The following is a 21,302-nucleotide window of genomic DNA, read 5'->3' on the forward strand; positions in this document are numbered from 1 at the left end:
TCCTGTACTGAAAGCATGCTACTTCAATAGAATAATTCTGTGTACTAATTTTTTTTTTTCATTCTCACATCCATCTTCTAGCAAAATTCCAGGTCAACCTGTGTAGCTCTACATAAGTAGCTTTATATTTCTGGTACTTCAGAAAGTTCCAGATTTCTTCCAGAATATGAACAAATAGGGACCAGAAGAAGTGGTGATACCCAGTGTTAAAGAATTATTGTCTGGTACCCTTCAAAAGAAAAAGAAAACGTGAGAACATGGGCTGCATCATCATATTCCAATGTTGATCTAATAAGGTGTGTGTTTTTCTATATGTATTATTAAAACACTGGGGCAGGGAAAGGATGAAGTTAGTTGGGAATATTTTAAAAAAATTATCATGAGGGAGGCCCTAACTGAAGGCTCACGAGACAATTCCACTTATATAATAAACCTAATAGAACACAGTAACTCTTGTGTTGCTCTGTCATCACATGGTCTATTCCAAGATGTGGAAAGTTTGATATTAATCATACTAAATTCCACAGCCTTCCAGAACAAGTCATTTTAGAAAACAGTCTACATCAGGAAGCAGACAAAGCCAACAGGGTAGATTTCTATGTTTTACTACTGGTTTCACAGTCTACAGATAAGATATAAACCATACATATTAATTCTCTGACTACTTCACTTCAAAACAAAGGATTAAATTCAGGGAACAAAAGTGAATACATCTGATCCCCCAAGGAATATTTGACTCACCTTGCACTTTATCTGAACACAGCTCCTTGGCTCGATCCCTCATTATTTGTGGAATCAAAACATCTTTTTCTACATGTCTCAGCTTAGAATCTTCTGCAAGAGTGAAAAAAAACAGAAGTATGATAAAAATATTTATCTATACATCACAGAAAGTCAATCTACAGAAATAACACAGCATTGTTTATATAGCATACACTTGTATACTAAAACTCTCACAAACTAGCAACTGAAAGTACCACGAAAGGACTACACAGATCAAAAGTTAATACTGCTCAGATACAAATATGGGCATTAATCTGAATACTTCTGTTCTGCTCAATGTATACACTGGACTAAAAATACTGGAGAAAATTCTGGCAGCACGTTCCAATTTCTGCCTTACTAAATAGAAGGTCTATACACAGAAGAGAAGACTCCAGGGGGACCTCGTAGCTTCCTTCCAACAGCTGAAGGGAACCTAGGGGAAGGCTGGAGAAGAACTTTTCACAACATTGTCCAGCGACCAGACAAGGGAAGATGGTTTCAAACTGAAGGAGAATAGGTTTAGAGTGGGTATTAGGAAGAAGATCTTCAGCATAAGGGTGGTGAGACTCTAGAACAGATTGCCCAGAGAAGTTGCAGATACCCCCTCCATGGAGGTGTTCAAACCCAGGCTGAATGAGGCTCTGAGCAACCTTGTCCAGCTGAGAGGTGTCCCTGCCCATGACAGGGAGGTTGGAGTAGATGATCTCTAAGGTCCCTTCCAACCTAGGCCACTCCATGATTCTATGATACAGAACTGCACAAAGACTGAGAACTACTTTTATTTCAGGATACGACTATGAACATTACATTCCATGTACATTATCTGTACAAACTGGCTTTTTTACTCACTGTCATAAAGCTGAGAAATATAGCACATACTAGGGTAAACCCTGAAATTTGTATTGCTCTGTGGAAGACTTCTATTCTTTGGAAAAAAATGTAAGAAGCCTCTACAATGGAGGAGCTAGGAGTATTTTCATTGAGAAATTCAACTTAACAAATGCTGCTGCCTGAATTCTGTGCTTAAAGGTACAGTTGCACTTTGTTTTCAGTTGTCTTAAACCAGAATTCAGTACTCTGAATACAGCCACTGATTTTAAATAACTAAACAACACAGACCATTTAGAAAAAGACTGCATTTCCCAATCTGCTTTCTTCAAAACAAAGTGATGAGATTTATCAAGCATGGCTTTTTACTTCTTGGTTTCCGAGTTAAAAATCCTTCAAATGACATTTGTTAAGAACACTACATACTCCAACATGGTTTTGCCAAATACAGTCTTCCTCCTCAAACACACTATTTATTCACCCTGTGATGCTGATACTTTGATTCAAAATAGCATCAGCCACAATGCTAACATTATGAAAACTTTATTGTCAGATACACTGTTATTTTGGGTGACAATAATTTCATTTTTTAGTTGCTTACAAACAGTTTTAGATTAAATGAAATTAAAAAGTGTAATATATTGAAATGAAGAAAAGAAGAATTTACTGTTTTCAAACACTTTGTCAGAGCATCTGCAGTTACTTACACATGAAAAGGCAACAGAGACTAACAGTTCTTTATTAATTTCTAACTGATGTTTTGAGATTCACTACTGCTTCAAGGTTACACTATATTGAATCAGTGATATTTCTATGGGAATCAGAGGATTACCACGAGCAATACAGAGAATCTGCACTAAAGACTTATTTTTCTCCTCAAAAATTTCTTACTTGGAATTCCTACAGAAAAAAAGAAAGAAAAAGTGTCTTATCTATATAACATAAATGCAAAATACAGATCGTGCAAAAATTAATTTGCAAAACTCCTAAGCTCTGATTTTCATGACTGAGATAAAATAATTATAATTGCATATTTTTACTTTTAACTTTCTGCAGAATATCACATGTTTTTTTTAAAAGGACAGAACAGTTCAGGTAAATGACATGGCAGGAGATGGCATCACAGAGTTCCATGCCACAGCTCTACCAACTTCAGTCATAGCAAGGTGGCACTGTGGCAGTCCTGCCTCCCCCCATCCCCACGACTTCTCTCTGCCAACACAGATGTGCACTGCAGCCCTGAGGTGAATGGAAATGGGAAGTTAATTTCATTTAAAGGTAAATAAATTTACTGTCGGGTAACTGTTCATCTAAATAGATAAATTCTCTGATCCAGTTCTGGCCCATGAGAAGTAACTGCATGAGGCTAGCACAAGAAGGAAGACTGAACTGTGATGAACATCACTGTCTCAAACTATAGCCAAATTATATCCCTAAAAAAAAAAAAAAGCTTTCTATTGATGCTTCCTTAGATCAGGCAGAAACTTTATACAGATAAGCAAGCATGTTGCTAGATGCCACCAAATGGGAAGTTTTAATAGTCCCCCATTCACACCTAGCTTATCAGCATTATTACACACATAACCATAGAGAAAGCAACCACTTCAACTCAGAAAATTAATAAACTAACTCAAATATATACACAGAGAAAAAAAAAGAGAGACAGTCAGAAGACCGAGAAGACCTCCCTGTTTGCCAAGAACAGTCAAAAGGATTTTTGGGGCTTTATTTTAGCCTAAGCACCAAATTTTCTGTTTGACTGAGAAGGAAAGGGGCATAAGACTGACAGCAAACGTAGCTGTACTGATGCTAACAGCTACACAACCAGACCCATGACAGAGATGTGCTCGAGGCAAATTCCCTCATTTTAGTCCCATGTTGTCAAACTGCAGAGGCTGAAAATGCAGGAAGGAAAGGGCACATCAGGACATGGGGCAGTGCCCAGTGAAGAATCAGAAGAGAGATAATTCAAAGGTAATTCCTGCAACGGTACAAAGGAAACAGGGATTAAAGACCACTGCAGTGGTCTTCTCACCTGCAGTTTTTGAAAGAATGTTTCTTGGTAAGTATCAGGTTTTAAACTATGAAAAGTAAGTCAAATAATCTTAGATCAAGGAAGTAGTTTTAGGCATACGGGTGCAACCATCCCTCAAAATAGCTCAAATGCAAGTGTTCAGTTTGGGCAGTAATGTATGTACTCATAAGTTTCAGCTGTAGCATATTAAGTACCTGAATATTCTTCCTTGATTCTAAATGATCCATTGTATTACAATTAGAGTGATTTTCCTTCAGAGATCTTAAAACACTTTCCTGAAGTTGATATTTCTAGCCATCTCATCATCAAGAGTTGGCATCTCTTAATGACTTAAGTAAGTCATTATTAAGGAAAAATCAGGCACAAATAATAACAATACTGAATATAAGCTAGAAAAATACGTTTATGTGCTGAGTAACTGCATTTCTAATACCAATGTATAAGCACTTGCAAAGACATAATCATCAACCCAACCTAATCAGCTCTACAGTAACATATATGGCTAGAACTTTCAAAGAAACAAACAACACCTCTGAAGCAAGACTTCATCAAAAAACATGAGACAGCCATGATGTGAAACCATCAATTCCTTTTGTCTTTTTTCAACTATATTACAGTTTCTAGAATAATAAGTTCTTTTTTCCCCTTTCATAAGTTCACTATCCTGCAGTAAGAAAGATAATTCTTATTCTAATACCAGATTCACTGGAGACTAGACCCTACAGATACTACTGTTTTATTTTATCTTTAAAAAAATCAATAAAATGATCCCCAGATGAGCAAGAGATGTATTTTCCTAGTTTGCCTTCTGCATTTGAGAGCTGACACCCTTGGTTCCCACTCACATCCTCCACACACTTTGCTTGGCCTTCAGGGTAGTCTGATATGACCACTGCCTTTGGCTGCAAAGCAAACCAACAAGAACACTTTACTTCAGCTTCCAGAAGATGAGAAAAATATTAACAGCAGCTTTTCCTTGTCCCCCTGACAGATGAAAGTTGGCACACTTAATAAATACTATGAGAAACTTAATGAGAGCAACTTAATACTATGAGATTCTACCTGTACCTCAACTTCACATTCTGCTGTAATTTCCTAGTACTATCACAGAATACAAGTGACAAGTGGATAAATGTTAACTAATTAAGTAAAGGTTACAAAAAAGCAGGCTAAATACAATTAATAGTAAAACATAAGTATTTTGTAAAAATATACACATAAGTTAAGCCAGAATTAAAACCAAACACAGGCTTGCAGGTATTAGAGTATATAATTCATTACCTCCTTGGAAATATGAATAATACTTAGGCATCTGTGTGGTGGAAATACTGAATGCTTCCTAAAGACAGAGATCAGCAAGTTCCAGAATGCTCCTGTCTTCACAGGGATGAGGAACAGAGGAAGGATAAAGAATAGGTGTAGAGGTTATAAGCTTGCAGTTGCCAGAAAAAAAAAAAAAAAAAAAAGTCAGAAATAGAGAAAACTACAGAAAAGCAAATTGTTTTCCAGACCACCTCAGCCCAGACCAAAGAATTAAAGGAAGGAGAGAGAGACTGCTAAACTGATATCCCTACTCAGCAAAACATTAAAACCAAGTCTTATTATGAAACTTAATTCTGCGGGTTTTGGCAAATCCCAGCACTCTGTTTGCACACAATGTGTAGGGCACAAGGCTACAATTGTAATAGTTTTCTGTGGCTGATCAAACCCCTCAGCTGCAAAAGCTATTTATTGCCTTTTTTTAAAAGGACGAAACAGTTCAGGTAAATGACATGGCAGGAGATGGCACCACAGAGTTCCATGCTACAGCTCTACCAACTTCAGTCCAAGCCAAGGACCACAGCCATTCACTTTAAGTTTTCATTATTTTTGTAAAAATGACCTCAAAAATCAGGAAACAAATGGATCAGTAAGGAGAGCATCACAGCCACTAGATCAGCACTGAATATACATCCAATTGGTCTGTATGGAAGATGGGAAAACAGATGGCAAATATTCTCCTGGCTTCCTATCCACTGACCACAGGATCCAGAGGGCCTTAAGAGGACCATGCTGTAGACCTGTGCTGTGGGCAACAGACCTTTCAGAAGAAAAGAAGAGAACGAAACACAAAGCTGCTCTACAGTCCTAATAACAAAAGGGACTGTTGTAGCTTGTCACATAGATTAGAAGACTATTATTAAAAGAGGATACCTAAGATCAAAGGTTTCTCAGAAAAGTGATCTGAGGAAAAGTCAAACCACCTCATTTAGCTCAAAACTGATCTATTCACTCTTTGTCACTATGTCCTGATGGTACTCTCCAGTTCTCTTTCATCTCTCTCCTGATGATGAATAGCAGGGACACAGACTACTCAGAAAGGTTGAGAAGTTGAGAATTTGTCTACTTTTTGCCTCCAGTTTACAGAAGCCTCATAAGTTTTGCATCCAAAATGAAGTGAGTCAAGCAATTCCAGGAGCAGTTTTTGAAACATGCATTTTTCATTATAAATCCTGCAATTTGGGGTTTCTTGGTTCACATTATCTATGCACATTTTAAAAAAAAACCAGCAACCTCAAGGTAATACTTTAAGTATGGTAGCTATTTCAGTAAGAATCACAGTACATATGAAGAACAATGAAAGTTTCTAATATTTCATTAGCAACTGTTACATCTCATGTTTTTAAGTTCCAGCTATACCAACACTTCCAACCATCAGCTATGTTATTTAGTAGCAAAAATGTAGAAAGTTCAGCAAAAACTCCAAGTTAAAAAATATAATACTCTTCAAACATTTTAAAACAATCACTATCATTGTTCTGAAGCCTTGATTCAGATATGCTAAGCCATAAAAGGGATTTAGTTTTTTTTTAAATACACCTTACTACTTTTTTCCAACCAGCTGTCATCAAAGATAAGCAGATGTCAGTGGACAACTGTGTGCTTATTGGCAAATACTCCTTGCATCAACCAGACACTTGGCTCTAGAGGTTCAATTTTTGCAAAACCCATTTCAGATTTATTTTACTGTACTTGTAGTGGTATTTTGAACGGACAAAGATAACTATAGCTTACTACTCCACCAGGAAATGAATGCATTCAACTAAAAATTTTCATCTCCTTTATTTTGCCTAACTTATCCATTTTGTATTAAATAAAAGTTGCCAATCTTAGATTAGTCCATGTGAATTCATTTGCACATACTTGTATCATAAAAACAATCATTAAAAAGTCTGCATAATTGAATATATTATCAACTATTTAAAACCTCTATTTTAAAACACTGAGTCACATATCAGAACAAATTAATATAGTGACTGACCCACTAGGGTCATAGGAGAAAAGAAATGTTTCTATAATGTTTCTATAATCTAAGGCTTTTTTCCTACAACAATACATTTTTTACAATTGTAATTTTGAATATCAATGTAATTAATGCTTCAAGTACCAAATCCTGCAGTCTGTGAGTGGGCTTCTGTGCCCTTACTGCAATGAGGTTCATGGGATCGAAGTGACAAATAGGCTCAGCATCCTGCTTGTAACCTTGGTCCCACAAAAACATTCAGGATCCTGTTAAAGGTAATGGATTTTATAGTCAAAAACATCTAGTATGGACTGATGATGAACCAGGACCAAATGTCTTCATGCACACATGAAATACAGCTGGGTTTGGTAATTTTATTTGTACATAGGTATTTGCATTTCAACTAGAGCCTTAAGTACTTTGCTCTCTATTAATGTTTTAAAGCATAGAAGAACATGAAGCAACAGAAGTGTTACAAGTGAAATAACATACACCATATCCTGAAACCCTGATTTCAGAGCAGAAGGGGCTGATCAGTGCAGCTTTTCTATGCACCAACCATTTTAATTTTTTTTCAATTTAAATATCTTTTAATAGATTTATTTATATTTCAAAAGTTACAGATTTTGAGATCTATCTATCCAATACTGACATCACTTTAAATTAAGATGGGAGCACAGGGATGACAACACCAGGGAGAATCTCCAAAGCTTTAACTTCTCACCATTCTATCATCACCTCAAAGTCAATTTTCACCTTTTTCACTGGCTGAATTTGTTATCTTACATTTTGCTTTGGGGCTCATGTTCCTGCAATAAGGCAGCACTGGATTATGAGAATACTGACAAGCCTGTTTGCTAAAAATGAGCAACGTCTGTATTACAGCAAGTCTGTAACATCCAGAAAGAAAGGGAAAACCAGATGCGACAAAGTACTTATTTGTTAATTATATGCAGATTGCAAATGCTCATACATGTATTGAGTAACTGAAGTTGCTTGTAAAGATTTTTCACACGAGACAATTTCTTCCTCATCACACAGCAAATCCAGTTACAGGGCCTGAAGAATTAATTACAGATCAGGACTGAATACTTACTACTGAAAATAATGCAGGTTCATTAGCACACAGTCTAAGCTATTGTTCAAGTACGAGAGACCTACCAGTCACAAAAACTTAGGGTGTGAGCTACCTACAAGGGGAACACCCCACCTCAAATTCCTTCTGACAGCTGTAGATGAGGATTCCAGCAAAATGCTTCCAGCACAAAGAATAGCTACGGCCATGAACTGGCCAAGCACTGAAATAGCTCAGACAGTCTTCATTCTATCACTGTAAAGCTCCTGAATGCTTTTCTTGGTAACTGATGTAAAATCCTCAAAAAAACTTTTTGTCACATAAACAAAGACACCACGTTGCAATACTTCAGCAACCAAATGCACATTTTCATGTGTTGGTTTTTTTTCTGTGATGTCAAAAGTATAGTAACAGTGCAGATACAATTGGATTCCTACACATAGGGGTCCATGTCTTTTAAGAGAAGCACAAACTTTTGAGCATCTCTTGTCTGAAACTAGTCACAAGTGTACATTCTTTATTTCTTCTATGCTCTTTCTAACTAACAGCAGATGTTGTCCAAAAATGTACTGCTTATTTCCACCTGGAGTAAGAAATAATTGTGGAATCACTTTTGCTGAAAAAGAACTTTAAGATCATCAAGTCCAACCATTAACCCAGCACTGCCAACTCCACCATTAATCCATGTCCCTAAGCACTACATCTACACATCTTTTAAACACCTCCAGGAATGGTGACTCAAGCACTTCCCTGGGTAGCCTGTTCTACTGCCTGACAACCCTTTCAGTGAATAAATTTCTCCTAATATCTAATCTAAACCAACCCTGGCACAACTTGAGACCATTTCCTGTCGTTGTTACTTGGGAAATGAGACCAATCCCCACCTCACTATAACCTCCTTTCAGGTAGCTGCCAAGAGCAATAAGGTTTCCCCTCAGCCTCCTCATCTCCAGACTGACTTAGCCACTCCTCATAAGACTTCTACTCTGGACACTTCACCACCTTCGTTGCCTTCTTTGGACATGCTCCAGCACCTCAATGTCTTTCTTGTAGTGAGGGGCCCAGAGCCGAATATGGTATTCAAGGTGCAGTCTCACCAATGCCAAGTACAGGGGGACAGTCACTTTCCTCATCCTGCTGGCTACACTATTCCTGATACAAGCCAGGATACTCTTGGTCTTCTTGGCCACCTGGGCACACTGCTAGCCCACCTTCGGCCAGGTGTCACCCAGCACACCCAGCTCCAGGTATCAAGATCCTGGTAACGCGAAGCCCGCATAAACTTTTTATCTTTTGTTTTTACGTGTAACACAGCCAGGGACGCTCACACCCCGGCGTCCCGGGGCACCTTGTGTCGCCGCTGAGGTGCGGTCAGGCGCCTCGCCCCGCGCCTTTCGGCGGGAGGTCCGGGGGGCGGGACGCGGAGGGGAAAAGCGCTGCGGGGAAGGTGTGGGGAACCCCCTGCGGGCAAGGAGGAAGGAGGGGAGAAGGGCAGCCCCAGCCCGTCCTTCACACCGCCCCTTCCCAGAACCCGACGCCTGCCAAGGGAAAACGGTAACCAGAGGGGAGGGGAGCAGAGGGGCGGGGAAAGAGGCGGCGGGCAGATCCGTCGCCGTGTCCCCGTTCCATCCCCCTTCCTTCTCCCTACACGTGCGAACAGCCGCCCGCCCTCCCGCCACCGCGCCCGGCGGCCGCCCCCCCCCCATCCCCCCATCCCCCCCTCCCCTACCTGCGGCGCCGGGGGGAGGCGGCTCCATCCGCCCTTCCACGCTACGGCGGCAGCTGCGCACCCCGCGCAATCAGGCCCCGCCCGCGCCTCTTACCGCGCAGGCGCAACCCCGGGGCAAGCCCCGCACCCACAGTCAGGAAGCGGGGAGGCGGAGGGCGCTGGGAGCAGGGGAAGGGATGCGGCAAGGCGCATGCGGCAGCTGCGAGGCTGGAGGGGAGGGGGGATTTGCGCGCATGCGGGGTTGGAGTAATGGGGAGCAAGGTGCGGTGAAGGGCGTAGAGGGGTGATGGTGGTTGTGCTCTGTGACTCTGAGAGGGTTTCCCGGGGTACAGAGAGCAGCAGCTTCTCCCGGAGCCCTGAGCAGACTGCGTGTGGGGGCAGGGCCTGGCAGGGCTGCAGGCCCCAGCGTCTCAGCTTCTGGCCCAGAGAGTCCTTGGGGTGTCTGAGGCTTTCACAGCGAGGACGTGAGGTGGAAGATGGGAATTATTTGTAATGGTGGCCGCTTCTGTCCCTGGGTTGGTTTGTGCCATTGAAAAAGGGCCTTGCAGTCTGTGGGCAGGAGACCCTCTCTCTTGTCTCCGTATGGTTCGTGGGGTCACGTTCCTGGAACAGGTGTACGGCTCATGGTGGAATCAGGAATTGTGTTTCCCCACCAGAAACTCAAGCAAAATACCTCTTAGGGAAATTCCTGTTGGCATCCTGGTCAGCCTAGACATAGTAGGTTGGACTTCCTCCATAATTCAGTTTACTTAGAGCTTAAATTTTTTTTACCTCTGTGTAGTTCAGCGTCAAAGGTTTCAAATATCTCCATTGTGTCAGCATCCTGTCATATTTTTCAAGCATTCAAGAGAAAGACCATGTCATGTAAAACCTTGCTGAATAAATTCTAGCAGTCAAAAGGTCGAACAGATGATTTTGATACGCTACAGAGGAATGAATATGGGCTGCCTGGTTATCAGAAAGATGCCAGTATTAATGAAAACTTGAACAATAATGGAGTTGCTCTTGAAAAAATGTGTATAAATTAAGAAGCCTATAGAACAAATACAAATATTTTTTGGGGGTAGTGTGACTTAAAGTTTGATACTGTTAAAAATTACTATCTGTGTGTCCTCTTGGTCTGCCTGTGCAATCATTGAGACATATGTAAAGTATATTTGAATGGTAGAAGAGCAGCTCCTGTATCTTTTATTTATGAATCTTCAGTATATTTAACTGAGCATCCTTTATTCATTAGTGTCATGAAGCAAGGTTGACCACTTCCAGAAAAAAACCACAGATTTAAAACTGGTGAGAAAGTACCATACATTCAAAAACGTAAGAGCATTGGTCCCCAGAGATCAAAAGAAAAGAAAAACAGAGACATAGTAAGAGGTGAAGGCCAGGATTTGTTTTAGCAAATACAATGCAGAGTTTTCGAAGAGCCAATTCTTGTTTCCTATCAGCCTCTTCAACATTTTAGACTGACAGGTGGTATGGAAAAACAGTTGGTTTATGCAGTAGCCTCTTACATGAGGCTGAAAAAATTCTTCTAAAATAGCATTTCCTATGTTGTGCTGCATTATTATGTCATGTGCAGTGGAAAAAAAACCTGAGCTTTTATTACTATATTCTCAGAGAACTGAGAACTCCAGTAGTCGTCCCCAAACACCTTACAGGCTTGTGTGCCTCTGCAAGATAACAAGAAGCAGTCTAGAAAAAAATCATTAGGAAAACTTTTGATCACAATTAACATGTTATTTATTCTTAAAATCAATTTTAATTAAAGCAGAGGTATGAGTTTCAAATCTACTGTTTTTTTCCCCAGATTTAGATTATTTTTCCCATGTGAAAATTCAGTCTCTTTTTTGGCAATAGATTGTTTCAACTTGAGGCCACACTAAAAGCCAAGTTCTTTGACCTGATACGTTCACAGAAATTAGTAGAGCAAGATGTAAGCAAAATTTTCCACATGAATGGTTTTGGCCTTACTGATCTAGAGCGTTTCTATTATAGAGCATTAAATGTCTTTATGCTTTGGGGTCTTTTTAATCCAGAAGTTGGATCTCATTCATTAGACGAAATGGGGGTATTACACTTGTTTTATGTAACTTGAAACTATACCATTTCAGTTAATGTTTATGCACTGATTTGAGAATTTTGGTTGAACTGAACTGTGAAAACACAACGTATCAATTTAACTGTATTTGTTTTATTAAGGATTTTTGGCTGTGCCACTTCTGCACTGAATGTAAGAGTGTTTAAACAAAAAAAGATACCAACCAGTCTGTGAAGAGTTATTGTATATATGGAATGAGAAAATACAAGAAAACACATGATAGAAGAAGGAGCTTTCAGCATGAGAACCAAAGGAGAATTTACACTTAATACAGTAAGTTCCATTAAAAAAAAAAAAAAAAAAAAAATTAAAAATTGAGGTTAGTCCTATTTGCTACTCTTAAAATCTTGGCTACTGATAAGTCCTGAAGAATCAGAACTGTGAGGATTTATTTAAGATCTTTGAATTTATCCAGAAAACTTACTAGATTGGGACATCTCTTGGGGCACTAATGCCCCAACTACCAAGTACCAAGTACTAAGTACCAAGAGTATTTAATACTCAAACACTTATTTAATGGGTTCTTAGTGGGACAGTGAATACTGTGTATCTACTGTGTGTATGCCACTGGTTATTCATTCAGTGCTGCCTATGTCATCTGTCTGTTATAATCTCTTTGAACTCCTCTATACAAGGAAACTTTTCCCTGCAATTAATTTCCTGAAGGTACAATGTTGAGTGATCTAGTGAAAATAGACTGGTGGCAGTGGTCACAATTTCTGCACTCGTTATTACAGTGGGGAAGATCTGGTAGCTTCCCTTATGGTCTTGAAAGTTGCTTGAGATCATGATTTTCTTATAAAATTGAAATTAAAAATATAGTCATAAGTAGTGCTGGGTTGCAGCAATGCCTGTGTTTCTAGGATTCATATTGTCATTTGATTAGTTAATCGCCCATTTTCAAAAGTGTGAACATATTTTCACACTTCAACCAAGACAGTGTTAACAATGAAACTATAGATAGCAATAGAGATTAATTATCTAATCACACAAGTCTCTGCACCTTGTTCTTACCAGATAAAGAGAGCCTATCTGTCTGAACACAGGTGTGATTTCATTTTTTTAAAAACTCCAAACAATAGCCTTGGTCAAATGAGTTCAAAGGAATGTTTTCAAATGGCACCTCGTCAACTTGTTCTCTATTGACATTTTTGATCTTGTTTCATAAAATATGACTTCCAGTAAAAGGCTGTGATTCTTAGCTAAGCTTACTCATGATTCACTCATAGGTGAGAAATGTGTGGGAGCTTTAAATGGAAATTAACATTTAGAATTAAAGAAACATTTCCTTCTCTTCTTGAGGAGACATATTTTTACTGAAGCCACTGTGGAGTTGTTCAAGGCCCTACTTGCAATTGGCATCTGAGATTTTCACTGACAGGAGACACTGCTTGCAGAAGAGGGAAAAAATGATGAAGGAGGAGTTCGTAGTGTTTTTGCTTTTGCAAATTGCAACATTTTATATTTATTCTCCCAAATAAAGTTGAACCTACCCGTATGTCTGTTTTCTAGAGATCTAAGGATCAGAATTCATTACAGCAGAACATTCAGTTGTGGGAAGAGGAAGCACTAGGCATGTTGAACTATTTCCATCATGTCTTATTAATCTATAATTCTGCTTGTTCTAACGAGTGGATAGCTTACAGACCTCTGAACATGCAGCCTGTCAAGTCTCCCACAACTAATGTGAGACTTTTGCAGCATCTTCACACTGCAAGCACTAGTCTTGTGTTCCCTTTGCCTCTTGCTCCAGAACTGTGCCTGGCATGTTGCTAGGTGGCAAGCTTTATTGTGGCAGTGCCTATGTCAAGTCCTCTGGCCTGTCTCCTACCACTTCACCAAGAATGAAACCTTTCCCTTTGTGGGCCAGGCCTCTCCACTCATGTTTCAGGGGAGTTGGAAGCATCCAATCATGGTGATACCATAATGAGTTTGTTGTCTTTCTAGCAAGAAGTTGCTGAAGTAGTATCTAGGGAGCTGGCCATCTGCTCAAGTAGAAAAATTGCATCAAATAATAATTACATTTGCCAGTCACTACTTGATCTGATTGACAGAGTGAAAAACACTTCAGTTCCTGTTCTTTTCCAACGTCCACACAACCTTTCACTGTCTTGTTTCCTTAAAACTTCCTCTTTTGTCTCAATGGACCCCAAAGTTATAAACTTTATGCCACATGTGGATGACTTCACCAGCATCAAGCTTTTCCAATAATACTAGAACAGTAATGTAAGAGGAAGGGAAGGCCCACCACCTAAACAAACCAGTTTATAAACTTTCCCTGCTTACACGAACAATTACTTTTCAGGCTGTGGTCAGAATGTTTTCTTGTCTGAATAAATTCCTAACAACTATAGGGTGATGGACACTTGCATAGGAGATTTTATTTGGAACTGTGCTTCAGTCATTGCTAAAGATCTGGATTTTAATTTTCCTTCTTTCTGGGTCTGCATGCAGTCACAAGTTTTTCTTTCTGCCCATTTCTCTTTGAAAATCTTACCCACTCTCCTGCTTTATCCTTTCCCATTTTTTAGATGCCATGCAGAAGCATTCATCATAAACATTTGAAAGGAAATGGTTCAGTGCTCAATGTGGCTTCTAGGCTACAATAACCACTTTGTGATGCAGTTGTTTGAGTCTGTGAGATGGCACTAGAGCCATCCTGCTCTCTTCCCATTAGCACTAGCCTGCATGTTTCCTAATCAGTCTCTGGTCTGGTTTTAATTTGTTTTGAGTTTTTGTGACACAGTAGAAACAACTCTTCAGAGGCAAGCTCTGAAGTTCTAAGGCACTTTTCAATCCATTCTTTAATGCAGACAGGTGTTACAGCCCATTCCTAGTATTAGGAGTTACTACAAGTGTAGAAAAGGGAACAGCTAGGCCATTAATGACTGCAACATGCTATATACTCAGTTCTTTTTGAGCACTAGTCTTGTTTGTACATACTATTTTTATTTAGTAAGTCCCTGCCTAGAGACACAAGTCCTCTTAACTGCTGGTTGATTATCTTAACAATCATTGTCTGTTTCTTTAATACTAGAAATTGTTTCTTGTGGGGCATGCCACCCTGTAATATAGGATCACCATTGTGCCTTGAAGTTCAACTGTAGTAGTTGCTTTTTTTGTCTCTAAACTTCAAAAAGTCTTATAGATAGGGACACAACAGCACAAGTTAAGCAGATTGCTTGACTTTGTGGAAGAATACCAGTACTAGAGGAGAGATGTGAAAATCAAGGTCCTCAATTTATAATCCACTGAGATGACCTGAGACAGTAACATCACTCAAAGTGTCTACAAAAATCTTTCTGTCATCAGATGTCTTCTTTTTGCATGCATTCAACTCTCAATGTTTAGTTTCTATTAAATCCTCATGTAGCCAAATCTACAGTCAAATAGTGTTATATGTTATCTACACTGTTATATTTGCATACCTCCTTAGTTTATGTTGTTCAGAAGTCAGTGGTTGGTTGTCTCCTTCTCTATAAAATACCAAAAAAACCCCAAAACAAAACAAAACAAAAGTCTGACATACTGGGATTTACATTCCTTAAAATTTGCAGTAATTAAATATACACTACACTTTCACTTGTTCCAAATTCAAACTTGACACTTAGAGAGTAATAAACAGGATGTGGGTACAAGAAGATGCTTCTCCTACCATGACAGATATGGACAAAATATGGTTGTTTTTTTAAAAGCTTTTCCCCTGCCTTTGGTTTTAAGGTGTATAAAGATGATGCAACAATAATAATGCTGAACACTTAGTTTCTCCATATTCACCAGTCTGGAAAATTCAATCTGGCTGTAAATTTAACATTATTCTGCTACGAAGCCTCAACTGACCACCACTGATTCAGTGGTTTTACTTACTGAGATATGGATGTTATCAAGAGGTAATATTGTCATGAAATTCCATGACCTGAAGTTCAGAAGGGAGAAAAAAGTTCTACATGCTTCTTTGTGTTCATCCATTGCTTTGTTCCTGGTATATTATCTATGTTGCTCAGTTAAGCACTTGAATGTAAGCACAGGAGTCCTAGTGCTGAAGGCAGTGAAGTTATCACATATTTCTGAGCTGAGAAATAAATTTTCATCCTAGCTGCAAAAAATTATGATTTCTATCCCCATCTTCCTTTCTTATCTTTGCTATGTTGCTGAATATGGTTTTATTGCTGCTGTGCTTTCATGTACCAACACTCATTTCATAAGAGAGCACTGAATGCAGGGAAGAGAGATCTGATTTGAAAACTCAGCTCTCAACGTGTGTTTCCCCGCAATATGACTGTGGTACATTCCTATCTTTCTGGAATATTTGCATCCTACACAGAAATTTTATGCAATTCCAGTTCTGATGGTTGGCTGGTGGGGGTACAGCAAAGGTTAGTTGCTGTTGATGTGGCAAATCCCAAGATATTTTTCAGACTGATTAATGCAACATGTTGTAATACATAGAAGCCACATGAAAACTCAAAAGATTTATGCCATTGATTCCAGTTATGTTTAGAAGGTCATAAGAGCCTGACATCTTCTATGCTCAGCTTTTTGCTACAAAGCATTTTATTAACCATTTCCTTTGCTTTACAACCAATGTTCAACCCTTATTCCAAACTAAAAAGCATATGAGGATACATAAGATAATAATTATATACAGTTTTACCTATCCATCAGTATCAGGGATGGGGGCTATTTCTTTAGGCATCAGTTCCAAAAATCTCACAGTATAAACAACTGAAACAGCATAACAGGCAGAACTGAGTAAGGCTAAAGAGAGAAAGAAGACATTACAAGTGTCCTATTTTGTATGAATGCATCCACTGCATATCTACTATCATTAAACATATATAATATATGCCTAATGGAGTATATGTATTACATCTATATAGGCATTCAATTCTCTTTTCTGCCTATCCAATAGAATTAGTAAGGAGCATAGCACCAGAGAGTGCATGACTGGAAAAAGATGTGTAGAACAATGTATAACTAAGGTTTAACTTTCTGGCATGTTTTTATATAGCTAGGGCTAAGTGTTAATCAACTCAGAAAAGCATTTTCAGTCAGGCTGTTTCATATTCATTGTTTCTTAGAGGTTTTTTACACCACTTTTAATAACACCTTTTCTTTAATTCTAGTGACTAAATCACATTTTAGAGAAAAGTCTGCTCTAAACTTTTAGTAAGGTTCATAACATCTCTAAGATTTCCTAGAACTTATACAATAAAATTTGTAGAAACAAATTTTAGATTGCTGGTAAGACAAAGGCTTGAAACAAACAAAATTATTCTTTTAAAATTTAACAATTACATAAATTAGCATACAAAACAATTAAAACATCTGTCCTCCCAATTTTTCTGTGTTTTACTTTGAATGGCAATTTGGAAATGTAACTAAATCGACTTTTTTTTCACCAAGATGACAAAAATGTGACACGAAAATGTAAATTTCCCTCAGTATAATAATTTGTATTCAGTTAAGTACCAAGAAGTTGCCTTCAGTGTGTTATGAATCAACTCCCATGCTGGGATAAGCCATAGAAAAGGGAAGCTCAAGTTTGAATTTTGTCATTGTCTGATACCAAACAGCAGGTTATAAGTAACAGCAAGATTTTAACCCCTGTTTTCTGAAGAAAAAAACCACATTTGGAATGTCAGAATATCTCTTTTTCACTTGGCTATGGTATAAACTGTTACTAGTGTGTGCAGAAATACAAGATCTGTTTGTTCTGAGGGTCTTTTCTCCCAGTTTAGACAGGAAAGTTTTTAGATGTGGAAATTTCTGTAGCTTGGTATTTATTTCCTGAGCTAGGAAATCTTAGCATAATAAAGGCAGAAAAGTTAGCTGGAAAAATCATAACACATTTAAAGAATCAAATTTTATTTTTTAGTATGTTTTTATTGGGTTCTTTACAAGTGCTTCTTACACCTTCTTGTTGTGCTTCTACATTTTTCATTGGAGAAATATATACTGAAAATGTAGTATCTACAACTTTTATTCCATTGCTATTTTATGCATAGAAAAACAATGGTGGTAGCTATAAATACTGTAACTTAGAGTAAATAAATACCTTTATAATTCAGCTCTGATATTCTTTGACTTGACTTAAAATCAATATTTGTTAATCAAAAAAATAGGGGAAATTTTGAATTAATTTATTTTAAGCTCATGTACGGTTTAAGCAAGAAGTCATGTATGTTAATTAAAAAAAAATGGAGCAGTGCTATGTCTTTAAGCTTCTGAATAGCATGATGTTTAAGAATGTCACACATTGATTTCAGTTGTAGATTTCATTCTGGAAGACAGAACTAATCATATGTAAGAGATTTAGAATATAATCCTAACTGGGACCATCTGGCATAAGTGCATGCAAAGGACCTCTAGGAAAGTGTAACCAGTTTTGGTGGCAGTTTGAGCTCCAGTTGTGTTCTTACCATGTCTTCAACAAAGATAAAGGATTGTTCCAAAGAAGCTGTTTTGGTACCTAGTGTTGTATAATTAGAAGATAGTTTTACCGACTGTCCAGATAATAATTAGGACATCCATCCACTGAACACAATTTGTACTGAATTCTGTCTTAGGTAACACAAGTTTTTCCTGACCTAAAGCTCAGATAGAACTTGACAACAGCACAGACATAATTCTTTTGATATCAAGGGAACATGTTGGCTGTTTTATTGACTCTATGCTGCTCTGAACCTGCAGAACTCAAAATATCCACTTCAGCATAATTTTTTCCTCGTAATTTCATTCCACTGGTATAGCAAAAGCCCCACAGTGTATCACCATCAGCAAATTCTGAGTACCACCCAGTTCAGGCCCCTGTAAATTTCCAGCTGAGGAACTCTGGTTCCTTGACAGAGGTAACGCTCAGTCTCCAGGGCTGGGGCCACAGAAGGCACCTTAGGGAGGAAGGGAGTGAGGGAGGGAGACCTCCTGCTTGGTGATGAACCAACACTAAGAGCTGGAGAAGCAGCTGCAGTGAGAGCTGCTCGCCAGCCTGGCTGCTGGCCATGGGGGTACAGGGCTGTGGCAGCACAGAGCTGGGGTGGGGGGGGAGAGGCAGAATCTCAGCAGCTCAGTTCTTGCCAGGTTGGGGAATGTGCAAGGGAGCAGCTGTTGGATATGCAGTGACAGCTACCACGACCACCATGGTTTTGCTGGCTGACAGCACGTCTCCCAAAGGAGGGTAAAGCATGGGCTACTCTAATCAGATGTTCATTCGGAGAAAAAAATGAAGATTCTGTCATTCAAGTCCTTGTGGATACTGCAAAGAGAACAAAAGAGTATGGTCATTAAAAAAAAGTCACTGGCTACTGACCTACCTGTCAATAAGAATTAAAGCAATCTGATGCTACCGCTGAGAAACTACTGAATTTCCTTTAAAGACAAAAGCTAATGTCAAATATGAAGTCAGAACTGGTGTTGATTCTTAACAATCATGCTGAAAACCAAGAGATAACTTCTGGTTTTTCTTGTGAAAGAAAAATCTTTCACAACAGATATTTGCGTTAACAAGAGAGAAAATCTGCAAATCTGCTGCTGAAATAGGGATAGAACAGGGAGGGAAAAGAGGTAGCTTTTCATTCCAGGCACAGTTTGGATATAGTATATTCCTCACAGTTCACAACAGCAATTATGTTCTGGAAATTGGTTGTGAGCCCTGAGAAACGATGAACATATTATCAGAACAGTTGTTTTAAAGAGGTGGATTCAGTCTGACTCAGGGAGGAGCTGAAGCCCACAGTAAAAGGAGAGCAGTAAACAAACACTACCATATTTTAGGACTTTGCTTTACAGCTTCTCATCAGACTTAGAAACTGTGCTACTGTAAAACAACAGATTTTTAAAGAAGAACCTGCAAGGTCCTCCTCAGAGGACATGCACACACAATTTCCATTTTTGTAGACTTATATTCAAATCCTTTTTCAGAAAAGAAAGAGCTTTGCGGTATCACTATAGCTTTTATTATCTTTCATGTACATAAGAAATACCCTTCTTCCTCCTAGCTTTTCACACACTATCAGTCAGAAGACTACAGTAATTCTCTAAGTGCTGTGCTGTTCTGGTGAGATGATTTTGCCTTAAACTCTGCTTAGCACTTTTTCGTTCAGTTTCTCTCTCCTCTCTTGTTTACTTCATACTACTGATTTCTGCAGTAAAAAACAAACAGACTTGTGGTGTATATAAACATGAATGAAACTTGCTTAAAACCAGTAGATTTTTAGTTCTGTCCATCCTGTAGTCATGTATGAAGCCTCTACATTTTTCTTGTATTTTGGTGGTTAGTCAGAAGGCCATATAGACATTTGGGCCTTTGGGAGAGATTCTTTCTGCTTTTCATTTGAAAGCAGGTCACTGCTCTTATTGATTTCTGGACTATCAGACATTGTATGTGTCAATGTCAAGTTTTAGGTTTCCTCTTGTGTTGGTATTAGTGGTGAAGAACCCAGAATTTGGATTGTATAGGGGCACATCTAGGTCATTTTACCATTAAAATTAGCAGGGGATGAGAAATGCTCTCCTGTTTTTAACTAAGGAATTTCAGCATTGTTCAAATACACTTAGAAAGTTCATTTGCATGATTGTTTTGGGGTTTGTTTGTTTCTTCTTTTGATATTTCCAGCAAAATATCAATAATGGACTTCTGATTTATTGATTTGTGCTACTGTTTTATCAGAATTGGGCTAATTCCTGGAATGTTAGTATTACCACTACCTGTCTTAAAGAAAAAAAATAAAATTAAGAGAGGGTGGATCATTTTCTTGTAAAAATGATGATTATATTCAGGTATGGAGAGAGGAATGGACGCTTTCTTACTGACTTGCTGTGCTTGGCTTTGAATTGACTATATGGACTGTTGGAGTAAACATTCTCCATTTGTGCCATATCAAGCTTACTTTGGCCCAGAGATACCTTTATCTAGTAGAAATGGATAAAGATATTGATCAGGTACTCTGTAAACCATCTTTATGTGGTTGGCTTGATCCTTTTGTGATGTTAAGGCACCTTTCTGGACTTCTTGAGGAGCTCTGACAGCATTGCTTTAAAAAGTCTAACAGCAAGGTAAACTCTGCCTACCTTTAGCATCTCTCATCTTTAGATTCTTCTGTTCCTCTTAACCAGGATCAGACTTTATTTACCACATGCCTGTGACCTAGAATACCCAATACTCTGTTCTTCACGGAGACAGGCTTTGAAATGTGTCCCTAAATACTCACTATACTTGATCTATGGAGCTGTCCTGAGGGAACTGGCTTAAGGACAGATGTGATTATTTTGAAGTTTTCTACAAATCTGAATTGGAACATTCCAGACAGTTTTAACATAATGTCACAAGCAGACATGTAGCACTATCTGTGTGCCTGTGGAATAGATACTATAACATGGGATAAACAACCTACTGCTACCTTGAAAGCTACAAAGTGGAACCACCAGACAAGACTTCTCCCAGAAGATATCTGCTCTGATCTCTAGTGAAAGGTGCTACAGTCCCAGTAC

At 38.6% G+C, this 21,302-nt stretch overlaps 1 protein-coding gene and 2 long non-coding RNA genes across 3 annotated transcripts in view; 1 reads left to right on the forward strand and 2 right to left on the reverse strand.

Moving 5' to 3' along the window:
- The window catches only part of CMC1 (C-X9-C motif containing 1), a 41,267-nt gene extending 31,399 nt beyond the window's left edge, over positions 1-9,868 (reverse strand). The window contains exons 1-2 of the mRNA XM_071735460.1: positions 9,716-9,868; positions 742-834 (exon numbers count right to left, since the gene is read on the reverse strand). Coding sequence (XP_071591561.1) covers positions 742-834; positions 9,716-9,743 — 121 coding nt within the window. The 5' untranslated portion in view covers positions 9,744-9,868. The remainder of the gene's footprint in view (positions 1-741; positions 835-9,715) is intronic.
- LOC139793693 (uncharacterized) lies at positions 2,123-7,486 on the reverse strand. The gene is made up of 2 exons (XR_011724723.1): positions 7,095-7,486; positions 2,123-2,832 (listed from the first exon to the last, which is right to left on the reverse strand). It is a non-coding gene; the product is annotated as an uncharacterized lncRNA (long non-coding RNA).
- A 2,089-nt stretch (positions 9,869-11,957) lies between the features above and the next one.
- Positions 11,958-21,302, forward strand: part of LOC139793694 (uncharacterized) — a 43,679-nt gene continuing 34,334 nt past the window's right edge. The window contains exon 1 of the long non-coding RNA XR_011724724.1: positions 11,958-12,086. This is a non-coding gene — a long non-coding RNA (uncharacterized lncRNA). The remainder of the gene's footprint in view (positions 12,087-21,302) is intronic.

This window comes from Heliangelus exortis, chromosome 2 (genome assembly GCF_036169615.1).
Source record: "Heliangelus exortis chromosome 2, bHelExo1.hap1, whole genome shotgun sequence".
NCBI lineage: Eukaryota > Metazoa > Chordata > Aves > Apodiformes > Trochilidae > Heliangelus > Heliangelus exortis.